Below are 27023 nucleotides of genomic sequence, written 5' to 3' on the forward strand. Positions count from 1 at the left end.
CAGTGGGGGCACAGAGGGTGGGGTCACCAGCCCCGCCCTGGGAGCTGGGCAGCCTGACAAAGGACGGACCTGAGCCGTGCCTTCCAGGGTGGCGAGTCGACTCCAGGTAAAGGAGGAGGGTGGCGAAGGGGCACCCAGACACAGGCGCAAACGTGCAGACTCGGGAGAGGAGGGCTGTGCCCGAGGGACAAGAAACAGTAGGTTCTTTGTGCAGGTGGAGCTTCGAGGAGCGGGGGCGGGGCAGCAGGACAGGGAGAAGAAAACGGGGAGCAGCTGGTGACCACACGTTCGGGTGGATGGTGGGAGTCCCTCCGTCAAGAACGCAGCCTCAGCAGGCACAGGGCCCACGTTGTCTCGGTAAGCCATCTGTGCCACAGACCTTGCAGGCCCAAAATAGCTGAATATTACCAATGTCTTGTGATTCAGCCTCCTTAACTTCAAGGCACACACACTGATGCCACAGGGCCCACCTGGTGGTCCGGCGGAGGGTCCGGCCAGCGGGCGGAAGGGCCTAGACGCAGTCCTGCCGCCCCACGTCTTTCCGACCGCCCCCTCTGCCAGGCAGACGTAACCTCTTGGTCTCGGGCACCTGGGAACCTCTTTTTGGGGATGCGTCTGGTACTTATAACCACGGCCCACCCACTCCAGTTCCCGTTCCTGCCCCCGTTCCTGATCCCGTTCCTGACAACGGAGTGTCGGAAAAACTTCAGGTATCACGGGTCATAAAGCCCGCAGTGACAGGCATTTGTCACGCGTCTGTCTTTCTGGAGAGGCAGAGTGCGGTTTGTCTCCTACAAACTTTACAGAGCCACTGCTTTGCTCGCTACCCGACATGTAATCGGTTCTCAAAAATAGTCAGCCGGGGCGCCTGGGTGGCTCAGTCAGTTAAGCATCTAACTCTTGATTTCAGCTCGGGTCATGATCTCATGGTCGGTGAGTTCCAGCCCACATCCGGCTCTGGGCTGACAGCATGGAACCTGCTTGGGATTCTCTCTCCCTCTCCTTGTCTCTTTACCCCTCCCCCACTTGCTCTCTCTCTCTCTCTCTCTCTCTCTCTCTCTCTCTCAAAATAAATAAACAACAACAACAACAAAAATCAACCAACCAACCATCCTGGGTTTAAGTGAGGCTGAAGAACGGGGCGCCTGGGTGGCTCAGTCGGTTGGGCATCTGCCTTCAGTTCAGGTCGTGATCTCGCGGTTTGTGGGCTCGAGCCCCGCGTTGGGCTCTGTGCTGACAGCTGGGAGCCTGGAGCCTGCTTCCGATTCTGTGTCTCCCTCTCTCGCTGCCCCTCCCCTACCCACGCTCTGTCTCTCTTTCTCAATAATAAATAAACGTTAAAAAATTATAAATGAGGCTGAAGAGGAAGAGACGGATACAGATGGCGGTCGGATCTTCCGGAAACACATTTCGGGAGTCGTGTTCTTCCCTCCCCCCAGCCCCCAGCCCCAGCCCGTGCCTTCCACGGCCGCCCGTGAGGGATGTACCTGGTCTCTCCGGGAAGGAAAGTGATGGGCATGGTCTCCGGGCAGCCCTGGCCGGGATGCCAGCTGGCTTTGCAGGCAGAGCAGAATTCCACGTCACAGGCCTTGCACCGCACCAGCTGGGGTGTCTGCAGCCCCATGTCCTGGAGCTGGCACACGGCCTGGCAGGTGGAAGTTGGGCACCAGGTCCGACAGGGGTCCAGCAGCACCTCTAGCGCAAGGACAAAAACAGCCACGTCAGAGTCCGCACACGGAGGATCTCATGGTATGTTCGGACTGAGGGATCTCGTCAGCGCAGGGCTGCGGGTCTGTAACGGGGTGGGAACGTCCGGACCACGTCGTCTGACATTCTACGCCCTTCGTGATCGGGTGCCCGTCTGGTTCTTTCTCCTCCCCTCCAGACACTGCCTGCTTATGACCCCCCCGCCCCACACAAAACACACTCAGAGTCCTTTAGAGATGCTGCTGTCTGAACCCGGGTGGTACCCGGGATGCCCCTGCCTGCGTTACATCCAGGAAGCCTTGCCCGACGGCGGGGCAGGATTTTCTCCGAGTGCCCACAGGCCACGGTCCAGGCAGGCCTTCTGCCCCCTCGTCTGCCTCCCAGGACGCAGTTCTCTACAGTCAGGCCCGTGTCTTCAGTCTTGCAGCCTCACCACCTCGCCTCCGGCGAGGCGCGCAGCAGGCGCTCGGACGATGCCCAGTAAGGGGGACAGAGAGAGAGGAGGGAAGGAACGTGGCCAAATTCTTCTCCACAAACGGCCCGTTTGCCCAAGGCTGCCACCCTTCCCAGATTTCAGTCTAACCGGGGGCTAACTACTGTGTGAAAGGGCCGGGTTTCCCATCCAAGTGGAGCCCAAACTGCTAAGAAGCCCCACTAAGGGAAGTTAGGGAGGAAGCGCGTTTTGAAAAACAGGATACCCTGACGTTCCCACTCCTCCGTGTCCCGGTGCAGAACTGGCAAGTCTTTGAATCATCAGTCCCGAGCTGCCCCTGCCTCGTGAGCCTGGTCATTCGTCTCATTCAGCGCTTGTCTGGGGTGACACTGAATCCTCAGTGACGGGCAGCAGTCAGGACCCGACAGGAAACCGCACAGAATGCGAAGTCTCTTCCAGAAAGCTATCGCGGGCCAAAGGATTACGGACTATTTTCAAAGGCCCTCAAGTAGGCCACTGGTTTCTAAGCTTTCCAGCAGTTGCTCTGGGGAAGTAACCCGAGACCGCCGAATTTTGCCAGGGAAACTTGGAAGGCAATGAAAGGCACTTGCAAGTTTCCTGGCCGTGTGACCCACCGACGGCCAGGGTGGGTGAAGCTCACCTGCGTGGAAAACGGGATCTGTGTGCACTAGGGATCTACCACAGCCTGGAGGGCTGGACGTGGGCTGGACGTGTGCCCAGACTTCACCTACACGGGCCGCCCCGGGACACATGTAGGCGGTGCCATGTTCCCCAATGAAACAGGGAAGCCGGATTCAGCCCTCTAGGAATAAGCTGCGTCAGGTACAACCCTGAAGACTGTCTTCTATTCTGGGAACTGGCAAACGTTTTCTGCAGAGGAGTAGACAGTGAGTATTTTGGTCTTTGAGGGTCATGCGGTCTCTCTCCAAGCACTCAGCTCTGCTCCTGGGGCACAGAAGCAGCCATGTTGATCTGTAAATGAGGGTTCCAATAAAGCTTTATTTATAACGCCAGGCCATGGGCCCGGCCCCTCTGGCCAGCTGGCCATGGCTGGCCCACTCCTGCTCAAATGCAAGTCCTCCCCTGACCTGTTTTTCTGAAGGAGGAGTTAATCGGGGGGCAGGAAACCATCACATTGGTAGGTCTAGGGGAAGGTTTAGTAGAACCTATTAATATAAAGGAACTCTGGAATCCAGGGAAAAGTGCTGCTTTTTAACCGATTTCTGTTAGAGTAATGAAAAATCTTTATGATGTTCCTAATTGTGAGTGAATGAGTAAAATCAGCTCTTCTCATCAGTTGAGTTTCAGGGTTTGCTTTTTTAGGAAAGTTTGTGGCCGTCAGATCCCAGGTGGTGCCTCCAAGGCACGTGTGTGCGGAGCCAGCCTAAGCTGATGGGATGGGAGAAAGGAGGAGGGAGCGAAGGCCCCACGGAGGTCCCCCCTGGGGAACTAAAGCTAGGCAGGTGACCCCTCGGCCCTCCCCCTGCCCGGCCTGATTCATGTCCTCATGTTTCTACACGGCTCTCTGCCTTGGGTGCTCGTGAGTGTGTTAGGGGAGCCCAGCTCCACCCCAACTAGATTCCGGGGTCCCCTATGGGCACAGCCCCTGAGGGAGGGCGATGCAGGATGGGGGCCCCCAGCACAGCAACCCCCACGTGACACGCAGAGAAATCCTCAGCCTGTTCTGTTTTCTTTCCAGATGGACCCCGTGGTTAGTGCTGATCTGAGAGCTTCGGTGAACACGCTGCCCTTATGCAGACCCCTCTGGTTCCCAGGACCCTCCTGCCCCTTCCTCTACTCTGGCTTCAGGGAGGGGCTGGCTCCCCACGCCGCCGGTGACCCCTCCTCATGTACCTATGGCTGTGCCCCATCCCCCCTCGCCCAGCAAACGGAGCTACGAGCCAGCCTCGTCCTCAAAGGCCCAATTCTGTCATGGAGTGCAGGGTGAGCAGATCCAGTTAAGGTTTCCATGGCAATGACTTAAATTTTGAGACTTCTGTCCTCGTGGAGCTGTGACAGGCTCTCCCCTGTCCCCTGGGGAGAGATTCCCTATCAGAGAAGCAAAGGGCAAATAATCTGTCCCATGTGCCGAATGCAAACATCCTTCCCCTGCTGCCAGGGCACCACAAAGCCTGTGAATATGGCCCCAGGGTTTTTGACTTGGACTTCTATTAATATTCCTCTCTTCACCCCCACTCCTGAATTTTGCCAGCTGGTGTAGAAGACAGGAATCGATCAATAAGAAAATCCACTGGGAAACACCAGAGCGCTATTCTTTTCAGGACGCATGTAGGTATACACATCTAGACCTGTCAATCACATACACGTATATATAAAGTACGTTACGCATGTTGTATCTTGTATGTGTTACATGCAATATTTTATATAGACATTTCTATGTATAGCATATATTGTCAAACAAGGCAAGCAGCGTATTTTTTGGCATACCAGAAGAAACCAATCTCAGCTCCCATCTCCCAAAGATACATGAATAACAGATTAGGGGCGCTTGGGTGGCTCAGTCGGTTGAGTGACTGACTTTGGCTCAGGTCATGATCTCACAGTTTGTGAGTTCGAGCCCCGCGTCAGGCTCTGTGAGGACAGCTCAGAGCCCGGAGCCTGCTTCGGATTCTGTCTCTCTCTCTCTCTCTCTCTCTCTCTCTCTCTCTCTGCCCCTCCCCCGCTCGCACTCTTGTCTCTCAAAAATAAACAAACGTTAAAAATATTTTAAAAAATAGATTAATGAAGCAGGTCCCTAATTGCTCTGTCTATAAAAAGCCCAAGGCTTTTTAAAAAGGCGCTTTTCTTTTTTAAACATGGTTTTCTCTGAGAAGCACACTACAAGAGGGGGCGTGCCTGGCATCCCGTCCCTCACTAACACGGGCTTTCACGGCACCGCTGGCCAGGCTGGCCAACTGGCTACGACACGGAGGCAGTGAGTTCCATCCTGTGGGGATCCCTGGTTCTGGTCAGGCCTGATGACCGATGGGTGAGCCCAGCAAGTCGGTTCATCTCTCCGGGCTCTATTCTTGTTTAAAGCACCGACACAATGCTGGACAAGACGCCCCTCCAGCATGCATCTGACCTGCACGCGGCTGTCAGACGAACCCGGGAGGCTGCAGGCCCTGTCTCTGGGTGGCAGGGGCTTTGGGACAGAGGAACACGCAAACGAGCACCAGCAGCCCGGCCTGGCGGAGCTCAAACAGGAGCACAGGTACAGCGTCGTGGGGCATGCGAGTGAGGGAGTCTCCCAGAGAGCCTACCTCCACCAGCCTCTGGAGGCTTCCAGATGGGCAAGGGAACACTCGGGGGAAAAAAACAGAGGCGCCCGCATGGCTCAGTCAGTTAAGCTTCTGACTCGGTTTCAGCTCAGGTCATGACCTCACGGTTTGGGAGTTCGAGCCCTGCATTGGGCTCTGTGCTAACAGTGTGGAGCCTCTCTCCCTCTCTCTCTCTCTGCCCCTACTCCACTCGTGCTCTCTCTCTCAAAATAAATGAATAAACTGAAAGAAAGAAAGAAAGAAAGAAAGAAAGAAAGAAAGAAAGAAAGAGGAAGGAAGGAAGGAAGGAAGGAAGGAAGGAAGGAAGGAAGGAAGGAAAACAAGCCCCACAGCCTCCGGCTTGTCAGAAACCCAACTGGAGGAGTGGGGGAGATCAGATTAAAATCAGGGTTGCTAGACTTGAAATTAATAAAACATGCTGTGTCAACCACACTTCAATTAAACAAGAGAGAGCAGAGCGATCAAGGCTGTTATATCAGATGAGTCATTCTAAGACCCAATGGAGACAATGTCTGCAACTTAAAGCCACCACAGAACTGTTCAGTAACTAACTGTTGTCAGAAGATCTGGGAACTGGGTTTTCTTCCAGGGTATCCTCCCTGGCTGCATTTCAAAAGGACAGAACAGGCTGAAACTTGCTCTATGATCCTACCTCAAAACTTGTTCAGTGCACTAACTAGAAGTAACAGCTTTACTTTTAGCTCTGACATCTTGTTTTTTAAGTTTATTTATTTGTTTTGAGAGAGAGAGTGTGAGTAAGACAGGCAGAGAAGGGCAGCAAGAGAGAGAGAGAGAGGGGGGAGAGGGGGAGAGAGAATCCCAAGCAGGCTCCATGATGTCACCAGAGAGCCTGACACGGGGCTCAAACTCACCAACGTGAGATGAAGACCTGAGTTGAAATCAGACGCTTAACTGACTGAACCCTCAGGCATCCATCCCTCCTTTAGCTCTGACATCTTAATGCTTCATTCAGAAGGGTCTTTGGTCATACTGAGTCTGAGTTCACTTGGTGTTTTTGTGACTTTTCACATAATGCTAGCAAAATGTTCTAAAGTCATGGGTTTGAGAGATTCCATTAACCTAAGTCAAGCTGGCTTCCTTTTTATGCAAAGTTTTTATAAGAAAAAGTCTTTGACTAAACCAAAGCACTGGAAATTACAAAGTATTTGAAAGAACAAAGTCAAAATTATGAGGTAGGAAAATTTATCCAGCTGCATTTTTAAATTAAATTCCAGGCCAGGAAAGTTAATTTTCTTGTAACCCAAATAACTGCCAGTTTCTGTCAGGATTCTCTCCAGAAAATATTTTCAGGAGAGCCTGAAAGTCTCAGAAATCCGAATTCATCAATTTTATAGCTCCACGTACTGACTCTTGTATCACATGGCATTACATTTAAGCTGTAAACCACCCCAAACTAAATGATATATGGCATTTAAATAAACAGGCTCTTGAAAACAATTTCAGTGCCATCAAAATCCTGTTTGATTTTATTTTTTTTAAGTTGGCCACACACTGCCTTTTTTTGTTTTCCAGAAGTAAGCCTCTAAAAGAAATGCAACTATCTTTAGCATTTCTTAACGAAAAAAGGAGGAGGGGGGGAAGGGGAGAAGGAGAAGGAGAAGGAGAAGGAGAAGGAGAAGGAGAAGGAGGAGAAGGAGAAGGAGAAGGAGAAGGAGAAGGAGAAGGAGAAGGAGAAGGAGGAGAGGAAGGGGAAGGGAAAGGGGAAGGGGAAGGGGAAGGGGAAGGGGAAGGGGAAGGGGAAGGGGAAGGAGAAGGAGAAGGAGAAGGAGAAGGAGAAGGAGAAGGAGAGGAGAAGGAGAAGGAGAAGGAGGAGAAGGAGAAAGAGAAGAGGCGCCTGGGTGACTCAGTTTGTTGAGTGTCCGACTTCAGCTCAGGTCATGCTCTCATGGTTTGCGAGTTCGAGCCCCACATTGGGCTGTCTGCTGTCAGCCCAGAGCCTGCTTCGGATCTTCTGTCCCCTCTCTCTCTGCTCCTGCCTGGCTCAGGCTTGCTCTCTTACTCTTGTGCACTCTCTCTCTCTCCCAAAAATAAACATGGGGGAAAAAAAGAAAAGAAAAAACTTTCCACATTCAGCTAAGCTGGGAATCTCTTGACACTTTGCTCTGGTCCATTCTGCCTTCCAGTCCCATCTTGATGGTGTTTCCCAGGGTTGTGTCTCAGTCGTGAGCACCCGATGCAGACCAGGCTCTGGGAACCAGACCGGGAAGAGGGGAGGGCATGCTCGGACCATTCCAACCTGAGCTGAGGTGAGAGTTCGGATGCGTTATCTACACAGTGAAGTTTTGCATAAGGAGCGTCACCTACCCACATCTGTTATTCTGCTCCTTTTCAGAGGAGCCCAAGGTCCAGGACATATATGCAAATGAAGGCAAATGGAATTGATGGGCTCTTTAGAACATCATCTGATGACCCTGGCACACTTCAGAGAGCAAAGCTAAAGACCAGTCCTGGATGTCCAACCCATGTGAACACTTTGCGACGGCCACCTCGAAAATGACGCCGTCGCTGCTCTGCACATGCCACACCGTGCTCCTGGAGAACCCCGAGGTCTACGGCAGGTCCGGCTCCCACCATGAGGGCTGTGCAGGGCCCTCTGGGGGCCTGAGGGGGATCTGGTCCACACTGCGCCCCACCCACTAGAGGTGGAAATCAGGCGAGCTAGTTAGTCTCTGGGGTGTCCTGTTCACACATGACGACAACCAGCAGGGCTGTCCGGACACTTACTGAGACCAGGGACTCAGCATCAGGTGCACAGTGAATGTGGAGGAGCAGGGTGCTTTCCTGTCTGGATGGCAGTCATCATAACTCACCTACGCTTGGTCTCAGAACTTCCTTGTGTGCCTTCGGATCTTTTAAATTCTGCATAGGTCCCAGAATTTGGTCCTCAAACTATTAGTCCTAACCCGGCTGAAGAATAACAACATGCTGTGAGGGTGAAATCTCTTTAGAACACCCCCTAAGGCCAAATCCCTGTAAACGAGTTATGTTTCATGAATCCTTCTTATGACCAAATGACCTTATGACCCAACGACAGTCCTTCCAACTGTGAGCTCTGCAGAGAATTCAAGGTGACAAATTTCACAGGGTGCCTGAGTGGTTCAGCCGGTCAAGCGTCCATCCGACTTTGACTTTGGCTCAGGTCATGGTCTCACGGTTTGTGAGATCAAGCCTCACGTCGGGCTCTGTGCTGTCAGCAAGGAGCCTGCTCGGGACTCTCTCTCGCCCTGTCTCCCTGCCCCTCCCCCAGCTTGCACACGCTCTCTGTCAAAGATAAACGTTAAAAAAATTTTTTTTGAGAGTGACAAATTTCAGAAATCCAATTTACATTGACTCTCTCACTGTGGTAGCCAAATGATGCGTAATCCTATCCACCAGAAGCGCTCTCCCCGCTGAGTTACCTTTCTTCTATCATAGGAATCGTCACCGGCTAATATGCTAGGCCACCTACCTCTTTCAAATTGTAGCTTTTTATATCTTTGCATAATTTCAGCCGCCACCATGCACTCGATCTAGAAAGAAAAAAAAAATACAAACAAGAAGTGTAACAAGCCGACGGCTAGACTATGATACCAGGTCAGCCTAAACCGAACCCACGGCACCCACAAAGCCAACCGAGCAGGGCACAGTTGCACGCATTAAAAACTGGATTTGTTCGGGGGCTCGTGCCTCGTCCTCCTGCAGGTGGCCTTGCTTAGGGCAGGCGGCATCGGGGCAACTGATCGCAGTTTCCAATCCTTCTTTGATCAAGAGCTCGACATACTGTTTCAGGCACTGAAAAGAAAAAAAATCAGAGAAGTATCTGTAAACATCTTTACTTCCTTAAGGGAGAAAACTCAGCAGGTGCAGAAGAGGCGATGAATCGAGCACGTTGTTCCCTTACGGTTTCGTATTTTCCCTGGGTCGCCCAAAGCAACCACCGAATGAGAGGTTTTATTCCCTCGAGTACTGATGGGGCGCCCCCTGTGCCATGCTGGTCACAGAACTGAGGCTGCGGGTGGGACCCCTGCACACGACCTCAGCAAACACCAAGCCAGTGAGTCTAAGAGGAGGAGGAAGGTCGGGAAGGAATATTTCTCAACTACATATTAGACATCGGGCACCGGACTCAATTGTTATACTCCATTGTTTCATGTACTCCTTAGAACATTCTTTTTTTTTTAATGTTTATTTATTTTTGAGAGAGAGAGAGTGTGTGTGTGTGTGTGTGCGTGCGCGCGCGCACAGGGGAGGGAGAGAGAGAGGAGGAGACACAGAATCTGAGGCAGGTCAGAATCTGAGCTGTCAGTACAGAGGCCGATGCGGGGCTCAAATGCACAGACCACGAGATCATGACCCGAGCTGAAGTTGGACGCTTACCCGACTGAGCCACCCAGCCGCCCCTACTCCTTAGAACACTCTTACAGGACAGGCATGACTGTCCCATATTTCAGGTGTGAACACTGAGTCACCAAAGGAACTTGCCAGCTTACCCAGATAGCAAGGGCAGAGCCCAGATTCAAGCCCAGCCTATCTCGACTTGGAAATGCCCCCACGCTCTCCCTTAGGACCCTCTGCCGATCCTTACTGACACCCCGCTTACTCAGTGATAACTTACTACAACCTCCCCTACGGGGTGGACTGTTGCAAAGTCTCAGGTCAGTCAAACAGAAAAAGCGGGAGGCACAGCAGGGTTCTAGCGAGGATGATGAGGGTGTATCCCATGCCGATTTACTCCTGCTTCAGTCTACCAGCCTGGGAAGCCCACACTCCCCTGCAAAGCACATTATAAAGCCCAATTAAAAGAAAAAACATGGGGGCGCCTGGGTGGCTCAGTCGGTTCAGCATCCGACTCTTGATTTCAGCTCAGGTCATGATCTCCCGGATTGTGGGATCGAGCCCTGAGTCAGGCTCTGTGCTGACAATTCAGAGCATGCTAGGGATTCCCTCTCTCCCTCTCCTTCTCTCTCTCTCTCTCTCTCAAAGTAAATAAATAAACATTAAGAGAAAGAAAGAAAGAAAGAAAGAACAAAGAAAGAAAGAGATAAAGAAAGAAAGAGAGAAAGAAAGAAAGAAAAAGGAAAGAAAAAGAAAGGAAGGAAGGAAGGAAGAGAGAAAGAGAAAGAAATAGAGAAAAAGAAAGAGAGAGAAAGAAAGAAAAAGAAAGAGAAAGAAAGAGAAAGGAAGAAAGAAAGAAAAAGGAAGGAAGGAAGAAAGAAAGAGAGAGAGGGAGAGAGAGAGAGAGAAATAAAGAAAGAAAAAAAGAAAGAAAGAAAAGAAAAGAAAAGATATAGCCTTCCCCAGGGAGCTCACTACCAAAAGTAAACAGAGACAGACTTTGAAGAGCTCAGAGAAGAACTCAGAGTACTAAACCTGGGGCCATTAAGTGAAGAGAAACCAGTGTAAAAATGACAACAGCATATCCTCAAATCAACTTGCGATCACAGCCCAGTTCAATATTTGGGGTTCATGAGGCCAACACCACTGTTATAATAACACTATTAAAAGTAATGGTGATTCATCGAGAAAAGCCCATAAGCTATGTTTCCCAAGCCTCCTCTTCCCCCCAGACGTGTTCCGCATTTCCCTAGAAGGATGCGTGGTCATTGCTAATGGGTGTGCCTCAACTGTCCCTGTCCCTATGCCCGGGCTAAGTCTTCCTCTCCTCCTACCAGCCTCGTTTTCCCGACCTGCACTTTGGGGTGCGTTAACCCACCTCCTGGTGGAGCTGTAAGAACATCACGCAAGAGAATCCAGAAGACCGTGTGGAAAGCAGCGTATGCCTGATTATGTAAAGAATAATTTGATGTAAACGGGTAATTTCCACCGTCGTAGCACATCAGGATACGTCGTCCACGACAGACCCCAGGTAGCAATTTCTCTTAAAAATACCAATCAAGGTCATCCTCGGAAGGAGCCATTCCCCGGAGCCTCCCTCCAGAGCGCTAAACAGAACGCGTGGCTTCACCTGTCACCTGCCACGCTGGTGCCCAGACCCCGGCCCCGAGTTCAGCCTGCCCTCCTCTGTCCTGCCCGGGCCCCCAGTGAGTGCAGTCGCTCCGAACGTCTGTCACTCACAGACCACAGACAGTTTACCGGCACGACGGCTGAGAAGAGAGCTCCCGGAGAACCAGGCGTGGATGAGCCCCGCAACGAGGCACAGGGTGGTCCCGGGGGTCCACTCATAGGAACCAACGTCACAAGCGGGGGAACAGCAGAGGAAGAGGGAGCAGTCACACGGAGCCTCCGGCGGGCCCGGGCCCCGCCGCAGCAGCTGCTCGGGGAAACGGCAATGTCGCGGCTTGGTGGCCGCGACCCTCGCAGCAATGGTGTGTTTACAGCCAGGACGAACGTGGAAATGTCCTGTTTACGGCTCGTGCCGCACACGGAGGGAGAAAGACCGCAGCTTTTGGAGCCAGACAGACCCATGGAATCCTTGTAGGCAGAGGCCACGGCCGGGCTCCTTGGCGGGTTCGGGCCGCAGCTCCCTCAGCCATAACATAGGGATGCCCCGCTTGCTGGGTTCTGGGGACTGAAAGAAAGAACGTCAAAGCGCCCGACACAATTCCTGGTATGCGGCCCGAGCCAAGCAAACAGCGACTCCCGTTTCCTGCGCTTTGTCTACCTGTGCGTGTTTCCTACAGTCACGGGCATAAAAACAACCCAAAACCGTAGCCACAAGAGGATTCGTTTACGGTTTATAATCAGTTTGTCTTGGGGCGCCGGGGTGGCGCCGTCGGCCAAGGGACCGACTTCGGCTCAGGTCATGCTCTCACGGGCCCCGCGTCGGGCTCTGTGCCGATGGCTCGGAGCCTGGAGCCTGCTTCCGATTCTGTGTCTCCTTCTCTCTCTGCCCCGCCCCCGCGCATGCTCTGTCTCTGATTCTCTCTCTCTCAAAAATAAATAAAAACATTAAAAAAAACCACAACAGACTTGCATGGAGCAACGATGAGTGTGTCATGTTTGGCTGGGAGCGAACATCCCCGGCCCCTCAGATGCATCTGTGCTGTTTGCAAAATGATTATAACGAGTACGCTCTGGGAGCATCAATTTGTTTACTACATAAAGAGAGATGATCTAAGTGTCTGACCAACCATCCACTGAAAACAAGCCCGGTCTTCTTCCAGATACGCAGTGGGTCATGACTCACAAGTCATGGCTTTCAATTTAATAGCTAAAAGATGTCTTAAAAGGCACACACAAAAATAGGCAGAGAAGCTCAGTAAACTACGCAGTACAAAAGCAGATATCAATGGACTTCCTGCTATCATATTAGTTATAGCTCCCAGTGATCAAAGGTCTTCACGTTAGCTGTTAGCCCACTACCCACAGCCTTCCATTTCCCAGATGAGAAAACAAAGGCTGGGGGAAGCTCAGAATGGCCCCGAAGGCATACTCTGTAAGTAAGGGAGCGGGGACTCACGTGTGCCAGCGTCCAGACAGGTGAGTCTTTGTTTCTTGATTTTAATTTCTGCCTTCTTCCTCAATTAACAACCCTTTCAAATGTAATCATCTATTATGCATCTTCAGTGACCTCATCAGTGTTTTTGTTAGAACGGAGAATTGTATGTTCTTTAAACTGGCAAAGTCTAGGGGCGCCTGGGTGGCTCAGTTGGTTAAACTGGCAAAGTCTGAGTCAACCAGGAATGTATCTGTACGTGCCCATGACGCTCAGATGCAAGGACGGTCCCAGACACCAAGCCCCGGACAGCCACTGCGGGGGGAGGGGCTCATCTGCAGGTCATGGTCGTGCACTGTGCCCGACGTCCCAGTGGGAGGACAGGGGCCCCACCCGGACGGGGTCAGGAAGGCTCCCAGAGGTGACATGCTGGCCAGAGGGACAAGGACATCCCAGGAAGGGGGGTATCTGCTGCACAAAGGGCAGGAGGAGGGAGGGGAGGTGTCGAGAGCCACGGAATGTTCCAGGAATTTCCTTTGGGACAAGGACATCCCAGGAAAGGGGGTGTCTGCTGCACAAAGGGCAGAAGGAGGGAGGGGAGGTGTCGAGAGCCACAGAATGTTCCAGGAATTTCCTTTTCCATTTCGTCTTCCAACAGCCTGAAACCCAGTTCCAAAGAGGAACGGCAATCCATTTCCCGCCGAGCAGAAGCGGGCCACAGAGACGCGGGGCCCTGCCTCGGCTACAGCGAGTCTGAAGGTTGTGTGTTTTCTCACTTGAGGGCCTGGCGGCTGTGGAAGATCCTGAGAGCAGGAGAAAACTCCAGAAACCGTGCTCAGAGGGGCCCGAGGAGCCCAATGCTCCTCAGGGATCCACTACTTAGGAACATCACGTGCAGGCAGGTCCACGCAACGGCGGTGGGACCCCAGTGAGCACTGTTTGAAGGGCAAGGACCCCGGAACTGCACAGCTGGCTTCACCTCCCAGCTTACCAACTTGGCAGATGTGAGCAAGGAGCTTCACCTCCCCGAGCCCCCCGGGGTAAGCCTGCCGCCAAACCCGCTCCAGCCACCAGACCAACCTGCGGCGGCTGCGGTCACCGGGCGGGCGGGCACCACACGCCTTCCTTGGGCCTCAGCTCTGCAGCCGCCTGCAGCCACCGCCCCCTCGGGTATCAGCGCACGGCTGGCCCCCCACGCAGGGACACGGGCGTCCTATAGCCCTTCGTAGGCCTGTGATTACAGATGCCGGGTAAAGACGCGGAGCGACAGATTGGCGTGGAACCCTCTCCTTCCAGAGCACCGAGGTGGAGGCCCTCAGGCACGGCTCTGTCACATGTCTGGGGTCTAGGTCGATTCAGCCAGTAGGCACGGAGCACCTGCTTTGGTGACAAGGACCGCTGGAGCTTCGTGGGGGCAAGGGGGAAGCTTGGGGGGCCCTCACTTCACAACAATCAAAGCAAAGAGAGACACGAGCCAGTTGCGGGTGGCATGAGGACCGTGCTGGACGGGGCGGCTGCTCATTCAACACAGTCCGGCAGAGAAGGAAGTGTCCGTCCCTGTGTCAGGTCCACACGAGGCACACAACGCCAGAAGGCTGTCTTGATGACCGGGGGTGTCAAGCAGAGTACCTGGGGCTGGACTGGACTTGCCCCATCAAAGGCTACATCACGAGAACCCAGTCTCAGCGGGGGGAGGGGAGACCTGAGCGGGGCAGGGAGACCAGGTAAAACGGCTCAGGCCCATGGTCCCCATCAGGGCCACGTGGCGCTCCGGCTTTGGGCAGCGGTGGTGGTGACAGCTCACGGGTCGGGAACTGGGCACATCCTACAGCCCGGCCTGAAGCCACTAGGGACTGGAAAACTTGACCATCGAAACGCGGCATCCCCCGGGGTCCCGCACGAGGCACAGGCAGCCCTGTGGACGGAGCGCCGGAGGACGTTCCAAGAGCCGGGCCGTGCCCAGTGCCCGGCGGGCTCCAATGAGGCGGGACCCGGAGTGGGGTGCGGTGCGGGGCTGAGGGAAGCCGGGAGGTGATGGTTAGGATGGCCTGAAGGGGGCCCCATCCTGCTCTGACAACCTGCAGGCTTGCTGGGGATTCAGGAGCCTGGGCACTGCTGCTCTCCGCAGGACGGATACCCCAGGGGAAGGAGGACTTTCTCCCGCACAGTGACCGACCGGGGGCTCCTGCACTCCCTTCCTTGGTGCAGAGGCCAAGCTGGCCAGTGGGGAGTGGACAGGTCCCAGAGAGTGCACCACCCTCCTGCAGGGAGGACACGCTCCTCCCCAGGGAGCACAGCCTCCTCGAGGGGGCATACAGTCCTCCCCAGGGAGCACAGCCTCCTCCCTAGAGGTCACGCCCTCCTCTGGGGAGAACACACTCCTCCCCAGGGAGCACACCCTCATCCGGGGAGCACACCCTCCTCCCCAGGGAGCACAGCCTCCTCCCTAGAGGTCACGCCCTCCTCTGGGGAGAACACACTCCTCCAGGGAGCACAGCCTCCTCCCTCGAGGTCACACCCTCCTCTGGGGAGCACACCCTCCTCCGGGGAGCACATCCTCCTCCGGGGAGCACATCCTCCTCCGGGGAGCACGGCCTCCTCCCTAGAGGTCACACCCACCTCCCAGCACACCTGTAAATAAGCTGCAAGGGAAACAGCAAGTGTGGACGACGCTTTCTACCTGCTGAGTGTGAAAAACCAAAGCCACAGAGGAGCAAAACTGAGTGACCAAACCTCACCTTCCTCACAAAGAAGGCAGGTCAGAGGTGTCTGGTGGGATGGGGTTAACACGGACACTAGAGATGGGAACACTAAGAGGCCAGCATGCCATCCACTCAACAAATTCAGATTCACCCCCGAGCAAAGTCTAGAAGCCAAAACCGTGCAAGAACAGATGAGCCCCGGGGGGACGTCTGCCAAAGGGAGTCCGCATGCTTCTAAGTGCGGCTCTGGGATCACGCGTGTGTGGGGTAAAGGCCTGTGAGAGAAGGGGGTGCACGTATATGACTCTGAGGACCCAAGCGGTGCAACTGCTCAGAGCTGGGGATGCCTGAGGGCTCATTCCAGTAGAGGGAGAGGCCGCTCCTCCCACCTCTTCAGGCCACGCGGTCTCCTCTGTCCACACCACTGAGGATGATTCCATCAAATGGCGATACCAACGGTTTGTTTGTTCTTTACCTCAGATAAGAAGGGGCCGGGAAGATGGGTGGGTGGATCCATCCGGGTACCTTGCCCAGGACCCCACCTGCCACCTGGAAGGGTCTCCTGGATGCGAACACAGAGGTGGGCTTGGGGATGGAGAGTCAACTACACAAGACGGGGACAGAGCGGCCCTCTAGCCCTGTGCGAAGTTCCCCAGAAAAGCAGGCGCCAGGAGTCAGCGTCGTCCTAGGGGCCGCTGGTGGATAAGCATCACGTCTGGGTGCAAGCGGCCAGTCTAAGCAGGCCTTTTCGCCTTTCTGGGCTGCAGTGGCCCCTCGTGAGATGGGAGAATTCTGCCCACTTCACAGGGTTTTATGACAGGTGCATGCGGTAAGTCACCAGCAGTTAACAAATCTTATTCCCTATCCTTTTCTATCCGCCAGGTAGAGCTTCAGGGGGACCCTACAACAAAAACCACGCTGGCATGCCTATGAGCGGCATGGACAGAGAATCCGAGGGGTCTGGGTGACGCCTCGAGGCAATGCAGATCAGGAAGCATGTGGGCCACATTGACACGGAAAGGCCTTGCAGAGCTACGTGGCCACATGCCTGTCACCTTGGCAGCTGGAAGCCCCAGCCCTCTGGCCCATTCTCAGCCCTGGGCCCCAAGGCACCTCAGCCTGCAAGTGTGCCTTTTCCCATCTAGAGACCCCAGACTAGGAAGAGGCCCTCTACACCACGGAGCCCCCAGCCCACGGAGAAGAGGCCGGGAGTCTGTGCCCCTCAGAGGCCCAGGGTGCTCAGAGCACTTGGGACAGAGATAATCCACCGGGCTCGTGGCCCCCAAACACCATACTGGCAGAGCAGGCCTGGGTTCAACCACTTCACATGGTTTCAGTCTCCCCTGTAGACTCTGGTTTGAATAGAGACCCTGAACTGCAGGACCCTTTGAAAACTACTTCCCAGGATTCACTCCTACCCTGGGGCGAGCCAGAGGTAGCTTCCTCTAACTCTGAAGACACTAACATTTCTCAGACTCGTCTCAGAGAAGGAGAGGCAGGATCCGAGCAAGAGTAGTTGCGACAGCGAAGAAGAGAACAGTCAGAGAAACACCTGAGCCATTTTAGAACTCAAGCTGCCTGCCGTTCCAGCAACAAACATTTTGTGTGAGCTCCATTATGTGGACAATGACACAAAACCAAATCCCTGCTCCTCTGGTGGAGGGTATAGGTAAGCAGACATCGTGACAACACAGTGGGACGAAAGGAACCAGAAAAATAACAGGAGCTGGAAGCTTCCGACAGTTTGGAACCATTGAGTGTAGGAATAGAGGAAGTGGACAGAGAGAGTCAGGAATGGAGCTTTGAGGCTGGATAAAAGGGAGGGACCCAACTGCACGGTGGCATTTCCACTCAAGAAGAGTCTCAACTACAGAGGGGGTCACTTGAACTAGCTATTGAAGGACACGTGAGTGTGGACAGAGCCATCACGGCAGGCAAGCAAAAGTGGGGGTGTCATGGTGTGATGGGGCCAGACGGGGAGGGTTTTGCTGGGGTTTCCACCGGTTTCTAAAGCATAACAGTGACATAGCCGGCGGGGCCTGGAGGGGCTCCCGACCAGAAATCGGCAGTGTAGACGTGGGGGGAGATGAGCAATGTGCTACCTGCCTGGAAAGTGGGCGCTCTGAGGGCAGCCTTGGGTTATCCACCTCCCACGCCCGGCCATGGCCACACAGGAGGCAGAAAGCGTGGGGTCCAGAGTAGTGGGACAGGAGGACAGGAAATTGCTTTTGACCTTCTTCCAGTCAGGCCAACTTTTCTGCGTGCCACAGTTTGCCATCGTTTGGCCGCTGTAGGAAGAGCATCGACTACACAGACCGCGAGTCTCGGCTCGCTCCGGGATGGGCTCCACCATTAACTCCTGGGGAACAGCATATACGGATGTGGCAAAGAGGCCTACGAGGTCAGAAACAGAGCCTGCATTTCAAGGCAGAGACGCCAGACTGTAGAGTCAGTTTCCCCATGAACCCTTTCCTCCTCAAAATCAATGTACCTCAGAACTTAAGTGTAACTCTTCTGTGATTATTTATTAAGAGGGCGTCCTCTGGTCTCGCACAATTTTCTCTCTTCGCTCTATCCCACGTCCCCACGTCTGTCCCCCGGGACATCACAACTCTCTGGCTGTGGCCGTGGCGGTGGGTTGGGGTGACGTGAGGCCCCACACCGAGAAGGAATGGGGCGTGGGCACCTGCCCCACTCTCGGTCGGTCAACACGCACCTGCTTCCCCTATTCACGCTGCAGAAACGAGCGGAACTGCTCTCAACATTTTAATTTTTAATACCTGGTGGTGAAAAAAAAAATCTCCGCTGTCACGCCATCTCCGAGAGCTGCAGGTACCCCGTCTTTGAGGGGACAGAGCTATCTTCCCCCTTTCAAAGTCCCCTGGCTTACATTAAGCATTTGATGTGAATTAGAGTTGCTTGTTTTTACTACAATTCTCTACGAACAGAAACCCCAAACAGCAACAGCGAAAGCGGGTGAAAGGCCAGGGAAGGAGCAGGTGGCAGAGACACAGCAAAGTCGCCCAGAGGCGCAGGGCAGAGGGGACTGGACTCCACTGGTGGAGACAGGAAGACTTCGCTTCCGCCAAGAGGGAGGCGATGTGCACAAAGCGGATTCTCTAATCCACCCAGACTTTCTCCCCCATCCTGGCGTTTCCTCTAGAAATGAAAAGGAGTCCAACACGCTGCAGTAAGCGGCTGGAGGTCTATCAGTCCGCCCCTCCCGCGTCCCCCTCCCTCCCATCCTTCGCCATCTCAGGAAAAGGTCAAAAGCAATTTCCTGTCCTCCTGGTTGAAGTGACTTTCCTGAGGCTTTAACGACACACACTTCTCGCACGTCAACACCAACGCAGACTCACTGCAGTTTAGGCCAGCGACCCTTCAGTGATCAGTGATGACGAGTCCTGAGTAAACCCGGGGTTCCAGCCCCTCGGAAAGCCAGCGGCTGGTTCAAGCCCAAGTCAGAAGATGGAGACATAAATGTTTGCCGAGCTCATCTCCCCCTCTGTGAAACGGAGATGGTAACATTGAAGGTGCCGGTGCCCCAGGGACATCAGGAGACAAGCGAAATAAGGCCTGTGAAGCGTGGCCAGGAAGGAAGAACGCATCTCCTGCAGAAGGCCAGGGACAGCCAGCTAGTGCCCGGTACTAACCTAGACATCTGAAACATACACAGGCAGGCCACCCAGATGGTCCATTTATAACGCGGTTAAATTCAGAAGCAACTTCTTTGGTTTCTTATAGTTGGAAGAAAACAGTTCTTTTTTTCTTTTCTGGACTTTCACCCCCCCCCCCTTGAATGGGAAGAACCATCAAGTAGAATTCAATTAAGATGATCTGAAAATAAACCCCTACACCCTCATTTTCCCTTTCCGAAGGGTCAGATGCTGGGTCTGAGTTAGGCCTGATGGAAAGAGAGGTCCCCATAATCACTACCAGCAGATCATCTGGCCCCCAAATAGTGCTGGAGACAATCTGCGGAAATTTAAACGTGATGTCAACATCCCCTCTAACACTACACCAGCGAAAGGTGACGCGAATAGCTGAATATTCAACCTGTGCACGATCACTAGGTCAGCACTCTTGTAACCTCAAGCACAGAACTGTTCAATTCAATTTAAAATGAGGAACGGTAGGGGCGCCTGGGGGGCTCGGTCAATTAAGCGTCTGACTCTTGATTTCCGCTCAGGTCCTGATCTCGCACTTAGTGAGTTCGAGCCCCGCATCGGGCTCTGAGTTGGCAGTATGGACCCTCCCTCTCCCTCTCGCTCTGCCCCTCCTGCACTCCTGCTCGCGCTCTCTCTCTCTCTCAAAATAAATAAATAAACTTAAAAAAAAAAAACTAAAAATCGAGGTAAGGTGAAGCTTTTCCCTTCTGGAAAGGCGAGCACGCGCCGTGATCAGGTCTTCTAAATTGCATCATCACTAGCTTCTAAAATTCTGTTTGATCACTTTTGGATCACGAGCACCTGTGACGGCCATCTACCCGGGTGCCCGACCGATTTGAAGGAGGGTTCCTTCAGCAACCGCGTGACAGACTCGGTCGCTGGCAAGGGTGGGGTCAGAGATTTGCCGGGTGCCGCTAAAACCGAAAGCGGAGGCCTCCTCCCGAAATTCCTTCCAATAGTGGTTTTCTCCGGAAGGACCAACCAGAGTACAGAATATGCACTGGCACTGGGCGATGGTGGTCATCTGCTCCACCGGGTACTCCCCGAGACACAGCTTGCACGACACCAGCGGATCGAGGGCCAGGTCCCACGTGGGCCGGTACCGCGCTGTGGTCATGGCAGAACAGTCTGAAACGAGAGAAGCACAGGGCGTCAGACCCCCGCGTGGCCTCCAGCAGAACCGAGGCAGGAGTCACCTCTCTCGACTCCACGTGGGGCCCCAGGGAGTGGCCAAGGGGCGGTGGATGGGCCCAGGGATTTAGCTCATCTGGGTCCTCGGAGCTTTAACCAGGGGTCCCTGGGTCCCCTGGGTCTGTGGGTGACCCCTCCCCCGCGCAGAGGGTAACGATCATGTCTACCCTCCAAATGGCAAACGACCCACCCCCTTGCCGCCTTCCCTCCATCCTTCTGATGGGCACTGAGTAAGACACGCCCCCACCCCCACCAACCGAGCCCCTCGTCTAGGAGGGCAAATCCTCAGCAAGCATGGAGAAGAAGCTTCCATTAAAATAGTCTGATCAGACGGGACTGTTCTAGGATTTCTGTTGCAGGAACATCTCAGGGAAGGCGGTGGAGGGGCGCCTGGGTGGCTCAGTGGGTTGGGTGTCCGACCTCGGCTCAGGTCAAGATCTCGTGTTCACGAGTTCAAGCCCCGCATCGGGCTGTGTGCTGACAGCTCGGCGCCTAGAGCCTGCTTCGGATTCTGTGTCTCCCTCTCTCTCTGCCCCTCCCTTCCTCTCTCTCTCTCAAAAATAAACATTAAAAAAATAAATAATAAATTAAAGAAAGAAAGCGGTGGGTGCGGCCCCTCCCCCTCAGTCTTCAGTGCCCTCCAAATGGAATCCACCTTTCCACACCACAACACCCAGGTGTTACCCGGCCCCCCCAGAAACAGCCCCAACACCACTGCCTCCTGAAGCACTGGCAGATTTTCTCAAACGTAAGCTTCAGGGAGACAAGGGCCTCTGGCAGACTTGTTCATTTACACGGGTCAAGTGCATCCAACGGTGCCTGGTGTGAACCCCAGGCACCCCAGGAACTTCCCCATCCTGCGGGGACGTTCTCTGGTCACTTCCCAACCCGCCCACAGTCTGCTTCCTGATAGCATGTGTTTTCTCTTTGTATTTATCACACTGATTCCCACTGCTTGCTGCTTGGGGAAGACAGGGAAGGTGCGTGCCTCTAGCCTCTGGCTCATCGCCTGACCCACAGCGACCTCTCAACAACTGCCTGTTGAGTTAATGAACAGATCCTTGTATCTCGGGCTACGTCTTCTCAGTCTGAACCCCTGGCACCCGATCTAAGCCCGGCAGTCAGTGTGCACCCGCAGTAGGTAAGCGTGCCCGTGCTCCCCAAACTCAGAACCGAGTACGATTCAGGTAAAATTTCAGGCGCGGTCCCCAGCCATCTGAACTCTGAGAGAGAGCTCCTACTATCCAGCTTTCAGGATCCAAACTGATTTAGACAACCTGGCATCCTTCTCTGCCCAACCTCACCTTTGAACTGAGGGACTAAATGACGTAGACAGCAAGAGACACCTGCGTTCCCTGCTAGTTTGTGAGGCCGCGAAGGGAGGATCTGTCTTGTCCTGCCTCATACTTACAGCAGAGGGATGGATATAGAATGACAAAGACCTAACCCACGAAGGAACAACAAAAATAAATCGGAACACCAACCAACGACCGGCACGTACACAAAATGATTCTAGCATCTTGGAAAGATTCAAAGATGCAGGAGACACAATTCCCCGCCTTGGGGCGTCTTCAGATTCGGTTCAGGAACCCGCTTGCCCAAAGAGCAAGCTAACCGATACTATAAGGCAGTGTATGGTTTATGTGCGAAATCGGTGCTCAAGGCACTTCGTAAAGATGAGAGTAAGTCTGGGTAGAAGACTCCTCAGCAAACTGGAAGAGCTTCATGAGGAAGACGAAGCTTGAGTGTGGAAGGGAGGCTACATTTCACATGGGGAACAGGGAGTGGCTATCAAAGCAGGAGGGAACAGGTTTCACCAGGCGGACTGAGCGTGGCAGGACCACAGCAGAAGCAACAGGAAACTCTGTGCTCTGAGGGCAAACTGAGCGTCTAGAACAATTACGGTGCGGTTGCCTGACCGTCGTCAGCCACGGTGTGCTTCCGTGGGTGAGGGGGTGGAGAAGCGCCATCTCCCGGGGTCGCTGTGAGGTCGAGAGAGGTCATGTGCAGGACCTGGCACATGTAGGAAATGCTCAGTAGAGACCCCCGCTCCTCTTCCCCTGCAAGGTCTCATTTAGCCAGCTACTCCCAGGGGCGAGGAGTTGCCGCGATTGCTTTCTACAATCTACTCATATTCCCTTCTCAAGTTTCACCAGTCGTCTCTGTGGATCCTACACTGGGTGTCCAGGGCGGGGGAGAAGGTAACTGCAGAATCTTGAACTCAGACGGATTAGACACAAAGAACAAAGGAACATAAGTGATGAAAAATAACGGAGAAGCAGGGAGAGACCCTGACCTTTAAGAGCCCAAGCAAAGGAGGGCAGTTACTGGAGGCCGGCAGGAATCTGCACAGAGACAAAGAGGAGAGATCAGCGGTCAGGGCAGGAAAGGGACGGCACCCAGGACCCCTCCCCGGAAAGCTAATCACTGGGAGCAACTTAGTCTAAAGTGAGTGTATTTTCTGTTGTTTGAAAAGAACTCTTTGACACAAACGCAAGGAACTTTTGGATTGGTCGGAGTCTCATAATTTGACCTACAAGCCAACGGGCCAACACTTAGGTGGCTTGGGGTCAGTGAGCTATCTCGGGGCACACATAACCCCCCCACACCCCGTGGGATATGTGTGACATTCTTCAGGCACTTCTGGGTGTCCAAGAGCAAAGGAAAGGACAGAAAACAAACGGTTAAACTGATAAGAGTTCACATCAGTTCACAAACATCTTAGTACAACTACAAAAAAGGGGCAATCTTACCAATAACCTAAAGTCCAGAAACTCCCCCGTGTCTTAATGCTAATGCTTTGCTAGAGGCAAAAACCACCTTAGCCTGACCATAGCTAGGCCTCTGCTATCCCGGGAGTCTACTTTAGCATATGGAAATCCCTTAAGAAATGTCTTCCTGACTGTACCTCCCCCGACTACATAGTGTATAACCTGTCACGCCTCACAACCCCAGTGCCGCTCTTCCTGCCCACGGGTCCTGTTCCTGTGCTTTACTAAAATCACCTTTTTTGCACCAAACACATCTTCAAGAATTCTTTCTTGGTCGTCAGCTCCGAACCCGTCCCCCTCCCCATACCTCATCATCATTATTATTTTAAATGTCCACAAGCATTTTCTGAATCCTGGGCTCGTGAACCAAGATGTTTTTTCTCTCTCTATCCCTCCACATCTTCTTTTGTTTTATTCCTCAATGATTTTTTTTCTCAAGTAACAATGCTTAAAGCTCACTGTACAGAGCGACGATTCCATTTTGACTATGGAGGTCCGCCAGCCCTAAAAGGGATCACAAACCTGTACCAGAGGCGTCGCAGCTGTGGGCGGCGGCTGCTGACTGGTGCGTCCCTCCCGGACAGCTGGGGGTAGGTGGCTGGGAGCTCTGTCGCAAAGGCCCAGTCTCGGATTCTGGAGGGCTCTGTAGCAGCGGTCTGAGGGTAAAGAGGTCCCACGTTGGAAGGGAGAAGGGTTCTGCCACTTGGGTCACTGACTTTGGACAGACTAGGAAACTGTAGTTGTTTTCACTGCATAAAATGACACACCGTACCCTCCCGCATCCACTTGCTGGGAAGGGTGAGAAGAAATAGATTTAGGACTCCTGGGACACTTTACCTGTCCGGGAAGTGGGAGTCACTGTCCTGTGTCAGGTTTAAAGCCCTGGGCATTAACCCATATGGACTAAAGGGACAGACAAGGCGCGAGCATAGAAACTGTATGATCAACTTAGTCTTTCAGGAAGTGCCAGGGACGGCGGTAACCTTCAGAAGCAGCACACGAAAGCCGAAGGCCCCTGCTTTACTGTCCGCTGTTCAGTGTGGCCCCCGATCGGACGGCACCCCAGAACGCGCCACAGGACGGCTGACATCTAACCCTTCAACACAGAGTCCTCGCAGCCCCCACCCCGAGTCCCGGGCAGACCAGGGGTCACGTGAACGCTCGCCTGCCCCACCCACTGTGTACCACCTTCACCCTGGACCACTGGTCGCCTCCTGGCCTGGTCGCTCCCAGACTCTCCCCGCTCCTCCTGGCTTCTGGGCTTGGCTCTGTTTCCTGTTTACGGCCTCTCCGAAGATGTGATCCTTAGCACAAACTGCAGGCTTGACCTCTCACTTCCTTTCCTCCCAGACCGTGATTTCCACTTGACTTCTGGACACCGTGGCTTCCCACTGCCCTGCACGCCCGGCAGCCCGGCCCCTCATTTCCCTCCCTGGGCGCTACTCTTAAAGCGGGTCAGATGCCAATTTCCTGGTCCCTCGTCAGTCGGTATTCTTTCTCCTCTAGACTGGATACTCTCTGAGACGCCCCAAATCAGGATTCAAACGGGGGACAACGGGACATAACAAAAGATATTTTTGAAGCCCGTCATGGACCTTCCCGACACACAGGATGGGCTGAATATGATTTTACAAACACTGAACAGCTGCAAACTTGAAATAGGAATTTGCTAAGAAAATCACAATGCACAATAAAAGAAAAGAAAAACAATCTTTGTTTTCCTAATGTGAAGGTCAAGTCCTATGAAGCCAACTATTTTAAGCACATCTGGTCAATGACAAGCGTTGCTCAATGTAAGCAATTCAGAATGTTTACCAGGCAAGTTACTTGTTAAGCGTTGCAGGAGTCACGCAGAGCAGGCACTGTGGCGCGGGAGGTGTGGACACGGGAGCAGAAAGGGCCGAAAAGGAAGGCAGTCGCATGTGAACACGAGCTCTGGTTGCCGTCCAGAGACGTCCCCGCGCTGGGCTGGGGGCTGCGTACTTGTGCGGGTCCCCACGCTCCCCGCCTTCACCCCTTCCAGGAGAGCAAAGGAAGGAGGGGTAACTGACTGCCAGCCGGTCACTGCCCACCCTTCCCTCTCCCGAAGACCACGCACAAGCCCCCGCTGGCCGAAGCGCTGTCTCCCCCCGCATCCTGCCTCCCCCCTGCATTCCCCCTTCTTCACCAGGGGTCTGAACCCTCCCAGCCCTTCATGCCCACCATCAGCCCCTGGCGTTGTGAGGTCCCCCCCGGTCCTCTGCACCCATCAGCTGCTGACCTGTCTGAGTCTCTGCTGCACGTGGTCATCGGCCCTGAACACGCGCTCCCCACAACACCAGCATCGGCACCGCCGGAGGACTTGCTGGTAACCCAGACCTTCAAAATCAGAAACTCTGGGGGAGGGCGGGGAGGAGGGACAGACAGAATGTGCGTCTCCACGGGCCTTTCCGGGGATTCTCCTCTACAGGGAGGGTTGAGAGCCACTGGTCTACGCCATTCTGCCTCCGGCACCCCCCACCCAGGTCGCGGGCTCCAAAACCCATGTAGGCTTAAGCCCGACAGACACATCATCCCTCCAAACATCGCAACCGAGCACCGTGTCTGCCAGGCACTGGCGAGACTCGGTATGTTGCTCTTCAGTTATTCTTTTCAGGACATTCTCTGGGGGAGTGTGGCTTTCCAAGTCTGCCATATGTATTAGCTTCTCTCTCCAACTTGCTAATATATTATCCAAGGCTAAGTGTCATTCTCTCTCCTTAACAGTGCTAGTCACAGGCACACACTCATATTCTATATGCGCATACGTATGTACATGTAGACACGTATGTACGTATAGACACATCTTGGTTGCTTAACGTGCATCAGGCATCACGGTCATCACTTCCATGCATCATTTCATTTCTCCACACGGTGCCTTTGGGACTTTAACAGTCTGGGGTTATTCCAATTTTACAAACGAGGAAACCAAGGCACAGAGATAGTGTGACCTGGTCAAGCACACACACCCACTGACTCGCAGTCTGCAAGGTGCTGACGCACAGGCATGTGACCGCCCTGCTAGACCTCCTTTGTGTCTCCTTCTGGATCACGGGAGAATGGCGCCTCGGTGAATGAAATATGCCAGTTTATTTAAGTGGGCACATCCAGACAATAAACTATTATTCGGGGCTGAAAAAACGGGAGCTATGAAGCCACGAAAAGATGTGGGGGAACCGTAAGTGCATGTTCCTAAGAAGCAGATCCGAAAAGGCTACATACTGTGTGCCTCGAACGACGTGACATTCTGGAAAACGTAAAATTATGGAGACTGTAAAAGAGATCAGTGATTGCCCACGGGGGGAGTGGAGAAGGGGATAAACAGAGTGAACAGGCAAAGCCATAGAACATTTTTTAGGACAGTGAAGCTACTCAGAACGGTATTGCAATGGTGAATATGTGTCATTCTACATTTGTCAAAACTCACAGGATGTATAAACAGCAAGAGGGAGCCCTAAGATGGGTGCTCTGAACTGTGTTCCTGCTCCCCAAATCCCTAAGGGGTGGCCCTAACCTTTAATGTGACCGTTTGCCTTTAGGAGGTAATGAAGGTTACATGAGGTCATAAAGACTGGGGCTTTCTGGGTGGCTCAGTCGGTTCAGCGTCCAACTCTTGGTTTCGGCTCAGGTTGTGATCTCACGATTCCTGAGATCAAGCCCCGTGTGGGGCTCTGTGCTGACAGTGTGGAGCCTCCTTGGGATTCTCTCTCTCTCTCTCTCTCTCTCTCTCTCTCTTCCCTTCCCCTGCTCATGCTCTCTCTCTCTCTCTCAAAATAAATAAACTTAAGAAAAAAAAAAGAGCGGGCTTTGATCCAGTAGGACCGTGGCCTTATAA

General features: G+C 53.5%; 1 protein-coding gene across 3 annotated transcripts in view; it reads right to left on the reverse strand.

Annotated features, from left to right (window-relative positions):
* Positions 1-27023, reverse strand: part of RNF144A (ring finger protein 144A) — a 127472-nt gene that overhangs the window by 29896 nt on the left and 70553 nt on the right. Inside the window, exons 3-7 of one of the 3 annotated variants that reach the window (XM_047067520.1) lie at positions 23693-23826; positions 20191-20336; positions 9067-9234; positions 8912-8972; positions 1488-1695 (exon numbers count right to left, since the gene is read on the reverse strand). In XM_047067520.1, the coding sequence (XP_046923476.1) occupies positions 1488-1695; positions 8912-8972; positions 9067-9234; positions 20191-20325 (572 nt within the window). In that variant the 5' untranslated portion in view covers positions 20326-20336; positions 23693-23826. Of the gene's footprint in view, positions 1-1487; positions 1696-8911; positions 8973-9066; positions 9235-11155; positions 12228-20190; positions 20337-23692; positions 23827-27023 lie in introns of those variants that run through there. The other 2 variants (XM_047067521.1, XM_047067522.1) reach the window with 2 other exon arrangements.

The sequence above is a fragment of the Lynx rufus genome, unplaced genomic scaffold (genome assembly GCF_022079265.1).
Source record: "Lynx rufus isolate CCGP_SWC_20201006 ecotype Redwood Valley unplaced genomic scaffold, mLynRuf1.p SCAF_8, whole genome shotgun sequence".
Taxonomy (NCBI): Eukaryota; Metazoa; Chordata; class Mammalia; order Carnivora; family Felidae; genus Lynx; species Lynx rufus.